Source organism: Dromiciops gliroides, chromosome 3 (assembly GCF_019393635.1).
Source record: "Dromiciops gliroides isolate mDroGli1 chromosome 3, mDroGli1.pri, whole genome shotgun sequence".
NCBI lineage: Eukaryota > Metazoa > Chordata > Mammalia > Microbiotheria > Microbiotheriidae > Dromiciops > Dromiciops gliroides.
The window spans coordinates 506,566,654-506,581,434 of NC_057863.1; the positions used below are offsets into that span (position 1 = coordinate 506,566,654).

General features: G+C 38.5%; 1 protein-coding gene across 1 annotated transcript in view; it reads left to right on the forward strand.

Moving 5' to 3' along the window:
• Positions 1-3,357: 3,357 nt before the first annotated feature.
• LOC122751982 (N-acetylated-alpha-linked acidic dipeptidase 2-like) overlaps positions 3,358-14,781 on the forward strand; it is an 84,015-nt gene continuing 72,591 nt past the window's right edge. Inside the window, exons 1-4 of the mRNA XM_043999246.1 lie at positions 3,358-3,605; positions 4,916-5,027; positions 13,109-13,295; positions 14,497-14,598. Coding sequence (XP_043855181.1) covers positions 3,524-3,605; positions 4,916-5,027; positions 13,109-13,295; positions 14,497-14,598 — 483 coding nt within the window. The 5' untranslated portion in view covers positions 3,358-3,523. The remainder of the gene's footprint in view (positions 3,606-4,915; positions 5,028-13,108; positions 13,296-14,496; positions 14,599-14,781) is intronic.

Consider the following 14,781-nt stretch of genomic DNA (forward strand, 5'->3'; position numbering starts at 1 on the left):
CATATATGCTTTTTATACATTTTAGGGCAACATTGTAGGTTGTAAAAGTAGTCTATCAGGTGAGCTGCTCAGCCATGTTCCTTATTTGGGAGGCTGAGTAATAAGGATAGGATGCCGGGTAATTTTTGTGCAGTACGTATTAATCTTGGGATCTCTAGGAGTTGCGAAGACCTGGTTTGTATATGAATTAATTCCATTCACTACAGTTAATCCCATCAAAATAGTGGTGCAACTGTAGGATAGCAAATCTCCTTCCAGATAGAGTAAGTGGGTTTATTCTGCTGTTGAATAAAATACCGACTGAGGGTTCTTCGTCTCTATTTACACAACCTTGCAGCTCCTTTTCTTCAAACTCTAAAATGATTTTTTCTTGGTAGAAGATGTTTCCCCTAAACCTACTTCCTCCACCACCACAAAGGACAGAAATAGGCATAACAAGGACTATCACATATGCAAAACACCCTCATAGAGAAGGCTGGGACAAATATTTTCTAAACACTAAGTACCCCCACAGCATTCTAAGTTCTGGGAAGAGAAAAATAAATGAAAAAAGCCAAAAAAAAAAAAAGAGCTCACATTCAAATGGAGGAGACAACATTAACAACTAGGTACATACAAGATATAAAGAGACTAGATTACTGTTCAGGTATGGGTTGGAATTCATGATCCCTGAGGTCTCTGATAGTGCTAACATGATATCATATATGCAGATATATGCAGCTAGGTGGTGCAGTGGATAAAATACTGGCCCTAGATTCAGGAGGACCTGAGTTCAAATCCAACCTCAGACACTTGACACGTATTAGCTGTGTGACCTTGGGCAAGTCACTTAACCTTCATTGCCTGCAAGAAAAAATATAAAAAGATATATGCAGGATAAATAGGAAATTAACAGAGGGAAAGTACTAAAACATGCGTCCTTATACTGATTTTTGCCTTTGTTTTCCTTTTAAAATACAGTAAAGAGTTTGTTTTAGGAGCAGTTAGCTTGGTGGTAGTGGATAGGGAACATGGACTATTAACCTTTTTAGAGGCTAATTTATAAATGCAATACCTAAAATTACAAATGTTTGGAAATATATGAAGGCTGGCAAAACTTGTGAAGTATGACTGGAAAACATAGTGGTACAATGATCTTCTTGCCAAGGGTTCTTCCAGTGCATTCCATAGGCCATCAGATGTGCAGAGACCATGCTTAGGAGTATTTAACCCATTCAAATTTGCAACTGCTGCCCCATTCTACACTTTTCTGATTGGCGAGTGTTTGAGTCAGAAATCACATTGACTCATAATATCCAGCTGGCCAGAGCCATCTTTCTCATCCCATGCTGGTCATGGTCTTGCCATCCATTCTTCTGCCACACTTACCTTCATTTTCATCTATCTTTTCCCCTGGGAACAATAATCAAACAAATACTGGAAAGGGTGTCATTCACCTCTCTTGCAGTTCAATTCATCATTGTCTTGCCTTGCCAAATCAAAACATCTTTCCCTGGTAACTGCTTCCCCATATGTGTTATTGTAAACTGTGTCCTAGGGGTCAACCTGCCACCTGTTTTTGTACAGCCTATGAGCTAAGAATGGTTTTTATATTTTTAAATGCTTGAATAATATCTTATGACACATGTGAAAATTATATGAAATTCAAATTTCAATTATATAAATAAAGCTTTATTGGAACCTAACCACATTCATTTGTTTTATTTTATTTTATTTTTGTTGTTGTTTTTTGCTGGGCAATGAGGGTTAAGTGACTTGCCCAGGGTCAAACAGCTAGTAAGTATCAAGTGTCGGAGTCTGGATTTGAACTCAGGTCCTCCTGAATCTAAGGCCGGTGCTTTATCCACTGCGCCACCTAGCTGCCCCTACATTTATTTGTTTTAAATTTCTTGAGGGCAGAGACCTGTCTTACTTTTGTATTTGTATCCTTGGCATTTAGCACATTATTAAGCATAGGATAAAGAACATTTCTTTTTCATTCATTCATTGAAAAATTGAGGATTAATGAATATTGATATATTCATATATATATACATATATACATATATATATATATATATAGTCTGATGACTATATTTGACTATAGGACTTAAATCTGGAAAAGATTCTAGATATCATTCTAGCCCCATCTCCTTATTATGCAAATGAAGTAAACCCAGAAAGTAAAATTCTTTTCTGCTTAGTTGTTGGAGATAAGATCACTTAAGGTGTGTAATTGTTGGGCTGATGATTTCACAAGTGTGAGCACAGAGGGGTTAAATGTTCATCTTTAGTTACCTAGCTAATCCACGTCACAGGTCTTTGTGATTCCAAGGTCAGCCTCATTTATGTAAGGTGAGCAAATTAATAAATGTTTGTGGAATTGAATTGAGAAGGAACCGTGCAGCAAATAAGTTTTACACGACCATTCTTTGTGACTATCCTAGATTACCAGAGACTTGTCATTTACCAAAGTGCTTTCAAAGTAACCTTTTCTATGTCTTTATGAAATTAATCAAACCCTTAAATTGAGTAGTAGCCAGTCTATAATGATACAACCAACCCAAAACCAGGTGCTGGAAATGGAGCAGATGGATGGATATCAGAAGAGGACATTTGAATATAGATTTTTATTTTTTCCAAACCCTTTACAAGTATTTCATTTGATTCTAATGAATAGTTCTATGAGGTGAGTAGTGCAACAATTATTCCCATTTTACAAATATGGAAACTCGGTCACCGAGAGAATAAATGCTCATAGATCTAGAGTTGAAAGAGACTTTAGAGGTCTTCTGATCCAACTCCGACATTTCTATTTGTCCACAGAATGGTAGGACATAGTGATAGTAAGTGGAAGTTCAGGTCCTGAGACTGCAAATTCCGCATTCTTTCCGCTTCGAGATTTGACCTGGATTACTGTAGCACAGTCGGAATGAGATCCCAGGGTTTGTTTGTTGGTTTGTTGGTTGGTTTGTTTGTTTTTAAACGCTAGCTTGTCCTTCAGCATCTTCCAATACAAAGTGATAACAGGGGGACTACAAAGTCTATCAGTACTGTGGCCAGTCGATCCAGGGATGATCGAGGACCAGTGTTAGGTGCCAAGCAGGGCGGGACCAGAGCCTCTCTTGTAGCCGCCCACTCTTAGTCCAGCCATTCTCATAGGCGACTCTGTGGTTTGGCGAGGCGTAGGGGTTCACAGTGGGGTCAACGGAGTGGAATCCTCTCTGCAGATGAGGAAAATGTGTGCTCTTTTTCCCCAGTTCTGGCTTTCTTTTCTTTCTTTGGGCCTCCTGGCCTTTGGGAAATAGCTAGAATTTTGTTTGTTTATTTGACCACCGCTGTGTGAGCGGTGGCGGGGGGAGTGGGGAGAGAGGGGAAGGACCGCCCAGGAAGGTCTGCAGGTCTCTTAAACTCCTTCAGGTCACATAAGCGCATCGCAGTTCTCCGGACAGCATCTGAACTAACGAGCTGCCTGTCTGCTCTCCTGCACAGCGAGCATAGCCACACAGCCTCGTGGAGCGAAGAGAGCAGCCCAGTTAGAGTCATGGCTAAGAGCAAAGTCAGGCTGTACACCTGGGTGTGTTTGACTGCCCTGCCGGTGTTTTTCCTGTCCGGATTTATGGTGGGTAAGTACGGAACCCTTCCCTCTTCCAGGCATCCCATCTCGTCACCTTGGAAGGCTGCTGCTTTGGTGCGCCCTGGAGCACTCTTGTTGGTGGCTGCTAGCAGGGCTGAGGGATGTTTTATAGGGAGCAAGTTCTTAGCCCTTAGAATCCTCGTATTCTACTTCCCTCCCGTCCCCCCACCACGCAAGGCTGAAGAGATGGGACTAAGTATCGGGAGGATCTGAACTAGAGGGACTAATAACTCAGAGATTTTTTTCTGTTTTCCTTTTCATGCTGTTTAGGGTGGGAGGTTCAAGTGGGAAAGAGGTTAATTTCTTTTCTGGGTGGCTCATTTCTTTTCAGTGCTTTTTTAGAAAGCACAAAAGAGTTTGGGTTGTTAATTTAGTGTTGAGTTAATTGTAAATTAGCCTTTAAATCAAATCTAATTTCAGATTCCGGTAGTTAATTCTTATGGATGCCCTGAAGTGTTCAAGTTCCCTTCCAGGAAGTAGTGTACCAAGGGACTGATCTACAAATTGTCGGTTGTTGGGGATGGGGGTTGGGGGTAGGGTGGGAAGGAAGGCTTTGAAATCTGAATTCTAGCCCCAAGTAGCATTTGGAAAGTCACTGGTATAGAAGATATTACATAGATAGCAACAACATTAAATTAGAGTAACAGTGAAGTATAATGGCTAAAGAACCAATCCAGGGAATCTTGGGTTCGAGCCTTGCTTCAACTCATACTTCCAATGTGACCCTGAGCCAGAAGCTAAAACTGAGTTGCCCAAAAGGTGCATCCCTGAATTGGTAGAGGGAGTTTCCTAATTTGAAAGACTTCCCTATACCTGTGTAATTACAGGCCCAACTCCTATCCCTAGCATCATTACATATTTTAGACTTATATGGATCTGATTTTACTCAATTCAGGACAGATTTGTTGTCTGTACTGCATGCATGTTAGGATTTTTCTAGGAGTCTCAGTAGTTACCACCCTAACCACAGTGCTGAGAGATTTCATTTGCCATTAACAGTTATGGGTCATTCTTCACTGGTATGAAAAAGAATGTCCTAAATTTAGGAATAATACATCACCAGTGCTAAAACAGAAACAAATGCTGTTCAACTAAAATAGAAATCCTCAAGTCCTTGGTATATAAAACTCTTCAGAAATGGATTAAAATATTTAACATGACTACCAAATTTGCATGTATTTAGTAGGAAAAAGCTCTTTTTTTCATGGAGCAGGCCAGTTCTCCAGGTCTTTTGGTGTTAATATAAATTAGAGCTGGTAATTTTTGAGAGTAACAGGTGGTTGTGGCTATGTTTTCCAGGTTGGTTTATTAAGCCTGTCAAAGAAGTAGCCACTCTGATGCCTACTTACCAAAATGAAAGATGGAAACTCATATCTGAAATGAAGGCAGAAAACATTAGACAGTTTCTCCGGTAAGTCTGGCTTTATTTTTCTGTTCTCTATTTTTTACATTTTAAAAAAATGCATCAGAAGTAGCCCAAGTAATATTGGAAGCATGCTAAAACTTCTAATTTGGGAAAGTGAAGAGAGTATTAGATTTGGAGTTAGATGACCTTCCTTCGGATTCTGGCCCTGCCACTTAGCAGCTGTGTGACCATGGGCAAACTACATGAACATTTTACTGCTCAGTTTTTTCATCCGTAAAATGGGATACTTGGGGTATTTACCTAATGAACCATCACTTCAGAACTGGAAGGGATCTTAAAATTCATCTAGTTCAGTTTCCTCATTTTGTAGATAAGGAAATTGAGGTTAAGTGATTTTATCCAAGGTCACAGGGTTGGCAGAATGCAGGTGCGTAGATTTCAGAGCAAGGTTGTAAAGATGAAATGAGATGTATGTAAATACTTCGCAGATTTAAAAATGTCATATAACTTTCAGTTATGAATAGTTGTAGCACGTTTGAGAATTTTTCTTTCTTAAATAAAATTAAAACGATTGGGGGCAGCTAGGTGGCGCAGTGGATAAAGCACTGGCCCTGGATTCAGGAGGACCTGAGTTCAAATCGGGCCCCAGACACTTGACACTAGCTGTGTAAGCCTGGGTAAGTCACTTAACCCTCATTGCCCTGCCAAAAAAAAAAAAAAAGATTTATTTACTAGGGTGTAGAAACCAAAGGTTTTGAAACTAGTAAATGGTTAACTATTTGCATACTTCGAGGTTTTTTTCTTCCCTTCCCCCATCTTACAGTGGAAACATGTACCTTGCTGTTTAAGTCAAAGTCTCATAGACTATAAAAAATATTAACTTTGTTCTCTTAGCTGGAGGTCTGTGATATCTACTTTTTTCACCCTCTCTCTTTTAGTTGAATCAGAAATTTTATTAAGTCATTCTTCATTAAGGATCAGTAAAATGTTAGTTGATTAAGCTGATTAGAAAAGAAGTTAGAGGAATAATTTAATTAGATTTCTTTCATGCCACAAACTGAATACTTAACTTATCTTGGCATAGAAGTGCTATTCTCAGAGGCTGGAAGCATAGATTGATCTTTGCAAGCCCATTATTATAATAGGGTGGTGATAGAGGGCACCCAGATCTGATTACATATTAATTATATGCCTATTGTTTTCTGTTATTATGAAAAATAAATTTAGAGATTTTAACCAACAATATCAATAGTTATTTCTGTTACTCATTTTAAGGAGATTACTTTTCCTTCCATGACTTTTTTGTTGTTAAAATTTTTGTAACAGTACAGATGGAAATTGGTTCTTTGTGATTACCTTCATGTGATCTAATTTAATGGGGTTGGATATTATGTTGATGAGATTTGCTAAATCTAATCACTAATAAATTGGAACTTTCTATGGCTCTTGAGTTTTGAAGAAACATTTTCAGCTGGTTCTTATATGTGGCATTGCAGATGAACATGTAACATGACAATTTTTAGAGTGCTAGTTAACTATTTCATATACACGGGCATAAATACAAAACATTTAGGTAATTTCACCACCAACTTACTGGTCTTTGGGGATATGAGATAGACATAGCAAATTGTTTGTGGGCAATTTGATTGAATTTACTTAATGATTTATAATCTTGAGTACACAGATCATATCCCTGGCATCTAGCATAATATTTTGTATGTGAGAGACTAAATAAATGGCTGAACTGATATCAACTTTCTTTTAATAAATCACACCTTTTAATAACTCCAAAGCTTTCTGAGCAAACAACTGTTATGATATTTTTCATCTTAATTATGTACTAAATAAACATGTATGTGTCTTTCTTTTGTCGATATTAGAATGCCTAAAGGAAAATTTGGAGAAAATTTGAGAACTATAAACTATAGATTTGGAAGGAATTACTACACAAATATGGCATCTCTGTATCCTGAGAATTATTTGTATTTAGTTTGCTCTAAATATGCTAGGTGTTTTCTGCAGAAATCTAAGAACTCAAGATAACTTGAGACAGCATAGATTGTGGAATTCATCTGGGTCCGCAGCACTGCATAGCAATCCTCTTCATTATCCTTGATAGACATGTTTTCAAATTATCTGAAGTGGCTTTTCCAGACCTCCTGTCTGCTTAAACATTTATCTCCCACCCCATTCCCATCCTACTTCTTTTACTTAGCAGATTGAGAACATCTGTTCTGAGTTCTCCTGTCTTCCCTCTTCCTCCCTCTTCTTTTTCCCCCAGGGTAGTGAGGGTTAAGTGACTTGCCCAAGGTCAGTGTCAAGTATCTGAAGCCGGATTTGAACTCAGGTCCTCCTGAATCCAGGACCGGTGCTTTATCCACTGTGCCACCTAGCTGCCCTCTCTTCCTCCCTCTTCTAGCTCCACACCTTGAAACTTGTTTGTCTTTTCACTCAGTTGTCTTCCTCTGCTGGGATGCTGGACAATAAGGTCATTTTACTTGCTTTCCTTTTTATTCTACTCACTACATGCATTGCTTCATGTATTAGTACTACATACTTTGCTACATTCTCTGCCTCTATTCCTGACATACTTGCTTGTTTGTTGTTTGTCATGACTTGCAACGAATTGGATTTAAGTGAGGGAGAGCTGTGCAAGGGCACCAACCATACTATCTCCTCCAGGTGGCACAGTGGATAAAGCACTGGCCCTGAAGTCCCAAGATGCAGATTGCTCCTGAAAGAAGTCACCAAACTGATCTTGACTTGTCAGCTCTCCTACAAAGTCATATGATTTAACCTTAACTGGGTTCCCATATGGCAGTCCTTTTTATTTTTAAAAATATATTGGGGCAGCTAGGTGGTGCAGTGGATAAAGCACCAGCCCTAGATTCAAGAGTGCCTGAGTTAAAATCTGGCCTCAGACACTTGACACTTACTATCTGTGTAACCCTGGGCAGGTCACTTAACCCTCATTGCCCCGCCTCCCCCCAAATCTTATTGGTCTTTAAATTTTGTTTTTAAATAAAAGTCATTTCTACCATCCTTTACCCTCCGTTGGGACAAAAACAGTTGGATGAAAACATACACTAGACCTGACACATGTATGTGTATACAATATTCTGGCTTAGCTGTGTCCCTCCTCCCCCAATTTCCCTTCATCAGTGAGATTATTTATCTATTCTCCAAGACCACTGATTTTTCAGTTACGTAGAGTTCAATTTTCTTTAAGTCATCTTTTTTATTACTTTATTGTGGTCATTGTGTATATGTTGCTCTCCTAGTCATATGTTTTTTCTGCATCATTTCATACAGTTTTTCCCATGTTCCTAAGAATTCCTTATATTTGGCATTTATTATTCTAAAATAATATTCCATTTCATCTATACTACATATTTTTTTCAGTCATTTCCAATTAATTGACATCTACTTTTTCCAATTCTTTAATACCACAAAGGGCACTGCTTTGCATGATTTGTTATATAATTTTTTTTCTGTTTCTGTCTTTGACTTCCTTACATTATATGCGTAAGATTGGGCTTGCTGAATCAAATGATATGGAGCATTTATTCTCTCTTCGTGTATGGAATTCAATATACCAATTCACATCCCCTTTTATTAATCCTGGATTCAGGTGTCTGTGTTCCCATAGGGGCTCTAACACTCACCATTCTTTCTTTTTTTTTTTTTTTTTGGTCATGTTCATTAATTTGCATGGTGTGAGGTGAAACCTCAGGAGTTTCTTAAATCTCAGAGGTGTTTATGTTTCTCTTACTGTTAGTGATTAGGAACATGTTTTCATATGGTCATTTATAATTGGGAATTCTACTTTTAAAAATTTTAGTTTATTAGTGTCCTTTGTGCCTGTTGACTCCTTCATTAGCAGAGATGGATAAAATATTTTATTAAGCACTAACTTTGTGTCAGCCACCAAGCTAAGTGCTAGGGATACAAATACAAGTGAACAAGAGAGTCTCTGGCTTCAAAGAGCTCATATTCCAATTGGGACAGAAGAAGACAGAGGTGAACTGGAAAGGGGCAGGGAGGGTACCAGCTACCGTTGAGGAGGTGCAGCATGAGTTGAGCTGGGAATAGAGTGAACATGAATTTAACCCCTCCTCAAATGGTGGTCTGGGCTAGAGGCAGGATCCAGGACAGAGGGATCTGGAAGGAAGGTTACCCATGGATTATGAAGAAGGTTTCAGGATTTTATATACTACTATGGATTCTTGGGTGGGTAGGGTACAGTTTAAAGTAAAGTATGGGAAAGGTAAGACAATATGTCTTACTTTGTGTGAGCTTCTTAAAACCCTGAATCCTTTCTATATTCATAGGGAGATACTTGGAAAAGTGTGTTTTTGGAAATTAGTTACTGCCCAGATTACTAAATGAGGTAAAATTTATTATAGAGGAGGCAAGGTATAGTATAAGAAATCCAGAGATCAGAAAGTAAGACAACCCTCTTCTTTGGTCAGTGGCCAAATGCCAACAGAGTGTTGGGCTAAACTTGGGGTGGTCTGGCAATTAAGCAGTATAGAGGGTACCCACTATGGACATTAAAATTTAAGTTCCTGAAGACAGTGTGTGGGGAAGGAGAGGCTGTGAATTTACCTGCAAAGGAAACTTTGTTACCTGACTAGAACATGCAGCAGCTATGAGAGAGATGGTTGGCAGGAAGTGATGCAGAGAAATGTAGGTAGGATATTACTAGAAAGCTGGAGGGGATATGCCTTTGATGTTCTTTGCACCTTGAAGATAGAATGCTTTGAACTTTCAGTTCTCACATTTGCCAGTTTATAACACATTTCACCGAGGACATTTAAATGCCTCCCAAGAGGAGGGGGGCATAGTTTTTGGCTTTGTACAAAGGTCAGAGTATAGACTCACAGAGAACAATGACGATAGTGGCTGGAGGTGGGGGTTGACTTAAGTGATCAGGAGACTTCAGATGATGATTACCTATTGAAGCACTTATTGCTGCCCTCAATCCACCCCCTACTTCCCAACTACTTGGAACCAATTTGATGGATCTGGGATAGTGAGAGAATATATAGATAAGGCAATTTTCCAGGACTTATGGAGGTGTTGAATTGTATTTATTAGCTCTTGTACTCATTGTATATTTAACTAAAATTGTGCTAAACTCTTGACCCTTAAGCCAAGTTTGTTTCTCAGCCAATCATTCCATTCTTCTTGTGCTAGGGTTTCTGAAGCTGATTTTCTCTGGAACTCTCCCCACGGTAGTGGGTCCAGTGTTTTCTCAGTGATCTCTGCTATTTTTCTCTAGCCTCCTGTGGACTTCTGGTACTGAGCTCCCACTTTCTACTTGTAGGACTCTGCCAATACTTTGATTATGTTGGATTTGGTCAAATCAATGACCAAACCCTAGACAAAAATGCCTCTTTTTGGCACTTAAAGCCCTTCAGAATCTGGTCCAACCTATCTTTTCAGACATTGCACATTAATTCCACTTAGGCACAGTGTTCCAGCCAAATGGGCCTACTTGCTGTTCTCCCAGAATATTCTTATTCTTGCCTCTAAGTCTTTGTGCTGACTGATTAGAATGTTCTTCCTCTTTACCTCCATCTCTCAGATACTCTGAATCCCTTCATGGCTCAGTTTAGGTGCCTACTCATACGAGAAATCTTTCCTAATCACCCAATTGTTAGCCCTCGTGGACGAATACAAATAAGTTTGTATTTTTTTAGCTGTTTACATTTTGTATGGTATCCCCCAGCAGAATTCTACAGAAGGCATAGATTGGCAAAAGCTTATGTTCTCAAGTTGTCAAATTATGTGGGTTATTCTCACTGAGGCTCTTTCAAGCATATTGGCCACATATCATCTCAGCAAGGAGTGAATAATAACCTCAGAAGTACTAATCACAGTTGTTTCTTCTTCTTTACTCATAATATCACCATCCTGCTTGAGAGCCCATATTCTTTCATCTGGATTATTATAGTAAGCCTCTTTGTTTTCCCTGTCTAGTAGTGCCTTTCCTAACTCTAATTTGTCTTTTTACCCAGCAACCACATTAATCTTCAGAAATCTTCAGTGGTTCCCTCTTGCCTAGAACATAAAATGCAACCCATGTAGCCTGGTATCGACCTGCCATAGGCTGGAAGTTTCAACCTACCTTTCCATTAACTGAATTAATGGGGAAGCCTTGTATCTTTCACTCAGCCATGTTTGTGCATTCATACAAAATCTCCATCAAATATACTCACTCCACGCCTTAGCCTGTTGAAAGGCCATGAAGCATATGAAAAGAGTGTTGGGCTTGGAATCCGGAAGACCTGGTTTTGAATCCTTCTTCAGTTACTTACTGAGCATACAGTACTTATAGCATACAGGCTGGAGCTATGATTTCAATGGTACAAAGACTTCCCTGGTGAGGAGTTCCTTAGCTTTGTGAATCTGAGTAAATCACTTAATCTCTCACAGTCTCAATTTCCTCATCCGTAGAATGGGCATAATAATAAAACCTGGCTCATAGGGTTGGGATAAGGATCAAACAGAATCAAAATTCCTGTCAGAGGGTTGTTTTTTTTTTCCACCAAAGAAAAACTTATGAAAATCTGCTACGGAAATCTATTAGTTTTGGCAAAAATAACCACCTTCTCAATCTAATTAAGCACCAAATCTGCTGTCACTGTAACTTTGGTTATTTTGGATGCCATGGTTTTAATGAAGGAAAAGCATGAAAAAAAATTCCAACCCAAAAGTCTTTGAATATAATAACAGGCATCTAGCTTTTGTTTCTCTCATAGGCATGAAGTTGATTTAAATTATAATCAATTCTTGGTTATCCACATGTAAAATTGCTACCTTGTGGATTATATATACCATGATGGTAACTCTAAACCAGCTGAACCTGTTCCCCCTTGCCTTCCATACTTTTGGCCACTTCTTTCTGCCTAGGCATCCAGTGCTCCAGGAGCAAGAATAACACAATTAGGGAAGTAACTTGCTAGAATAAATGAAGATTACATTATTTCCAAGGACATATAGAATCCCAGAATCTGCATGGAAGAGACCTCAACATATCTCGTACAACCCAAACCTGAGGAGGTATTTTCTCAACAGTTTCCCAATCCATGTTTGTTTCTTTTCATTGATGAGGAGCCATCTTGAGACATAAGACATAACGTGGTTTAATCCACCTTTTCTAGCTCTAGTTGCTAGGAAATATTTTTTTCTTTTTTATATTGAGCCAAAAATTTATCTAAGAGCAAAAATAAATGTTGTCACCTGCAAGAGATATTTATTTTTTGATAATTTGTGTTTATATCTTGTACTTGTTCTGTTACACTAGACAATATCCAAAAACATCCTGATTTTTTTTTGTCTTCTTGTCCTCTGAATGACCAGACAATTCCTATTTAGGAAGGGATCAGTGACCCCAAAAATAAAGGTCTGAAAATGTTTATAAAGTGTCAAAGCAGATATTGTCAGTTTGGACAAAGCATCTCTTATCAGTTTAGTGAGGTTACAATCTTGAAACAATTCTCTTGTATCCTGAAACGGTTGTAAACACTGTCTTGGTGAGTCAAATCCCAAACTGACTGACTACATTTTGGCAAATTTTGAGGGATTTTTCTCTTGAAAATCTGTTTCCCTGTTTCCCAATTGACAGTGAGAAGTGCTATTCTTTGTACAGAAGACATTTGGGACTAATATGGTAAAGGTTTACATAATTGTACATGTATAAACCATATCTGATTACTTATCACCTCGAGGAGTGGGGTGGGGAGGGAAGGAAGTAGGGATAGAAATTAGAAGTCCAAACTTTAAATAAAAAGATATTTGGGCAGCAGACATGGTTTTGGATCATAGTGCTATTCCAAGAATCTCCCCTTGACTCATCCATTTGCTTTTAGTAGAGCTAGATTCCAGCCTAGATGTTGAGTTCTAGAAACACTTGTGGAAGTAGCGATGTACTTACTAAATATTTTAAAGAACATGAATGTCTAGAAAAGGCTGGCTTCAGGCTTTGACCAAAAAAGAATAATACAAGCAGAAACAAGCTCATTTACATTGACTTCATTTATTTGCAATGTAGATAATAATGAGCTCTTTATTTGAATGGTCAGAGTCTCACCTCACACTGTATTTTGGTTTCATTTTAGTTCTTTTACGAAGCTCCCTCATCTGGCAGGAACAGAGCAGAACTTTCTTCTTGCAAAGCAAATACAAAGTCAATGGAAGAAATTTGGACTGGACTCCGCTGAGTTGGTTTATTATGATGTCCTCCTATCTTACCCTAATGACACAAATCCCAACTATATTTCAGTTGTTGATGAACATGGAATTGAGGTGAAGTGGAACTGTGATTATTCTTTAAATTATACAGGGTTATTCTGTCGTGAATTAGTAAGTGGAATGGATCAAAACCTGAATTGTTGTCAGTCTGGGGTGATGTGAGATCTAAAGTCAAGATCAGATCATTTCTTTTTTTTTTTTCTTTTTTTAGTGAGGCAATTGGGGTTAAGTGACTTGCCCAAGGTCACACAGCTAGTAAGTGTTAAGTGTCTGAGGCCGGATTTGAACTCAGGTACTCCTGAATCCAGGGCCGGTGCTCTATCCACTGCGCCACCTAGCTGCCCCAAGATCAGATCATTTCTAACTGGCATCAAAAAAGTTTTCATGGTCAAGTTGGTTTTGAGACAGGCCTTACTTAAAAGACTGGTATAATTTTAGTAGTCATAGAAAAATAGCATGAAGGGAAAGAATATGCCAGACCTAGGAGATATTCTGAACAAAGTCAAAGAGGTGGGGGGTGAGGGGGAAGAGTAGAACATGCATGGTGGGCAAGAATTAGTATAGTTTGGCTGGGGCACACAGGATGTGTAGAGAACAAGATAAAACAAAAAAAGGCAGTGAGGGACCAAATGGTATAGGACTGTATATATGAGGATAAAGAGTTTAAATTTTATTCATTTGGCAATAGGGAGTCATTGAAGGGTTTTGAAAAGAGGATTGACATGACAATGCCTGTGCTAAAGGAAGATTATTCTGGAAGTGGTATGAAGGATGAATTGAAGAGGAAAGAGAAGTGGGGGCAAGAAGATGGACTAAAAGGATTTTGTAATGGTCTGGGCATGTGGTAATAAAAGGCAAATAATCAATTAGGATGGTAGCAGTGCAAGTAGAAAGGAAGAGACTGATTCAAGAGAAAATTTGAATTTGGGTGGTTGAGGGATAGGGAATTGTTGAAGACACAAAATATCAAACATTAACGACTGGGCGAATGCTCCAGTGGTGCTATTGACAGAAATAGATAGAGATGATGCTATGATGTTATAATAGAGAAGTGGTTTGGGGGGTAAATATATTAAGGTGGGTTATGGATATTTTGAGTTGGTGATTACAGTAATTAAATCCTTTCTTCCATGCCCTTAGTAGAATTTTCTTATTGAATTATACAAGGTATTAAGGGTAGAATTAGGGGTATTGCATTTTTATATATACTTCTGAGTAAAATGGGTTGTTTAATAATGTGCATCTTCCCTCCTAGATTTTCAATACTTCCTTCTTTGAGATACCCCCAGGTGGATATGAAAATGTGTCAGAGATTGTCCCACCATATAATGCTTTCTCAGCCCAAGGCGTGCCAGAGGTAAAGTAAAAGATATGGCCTTTTAAAATCTTAAAACAAAATTTCTTTGATTATATGAAATTTGGTGTAGAGGTGTAAGTTCATGTTATTGACTGACTAACCACATTTCATATATAGACTGAGGTTCAGTGAAGCACGGGCACTGGGGAAGTAGTTAACTGTCCCTGAAAGTAAGAAAGAGAT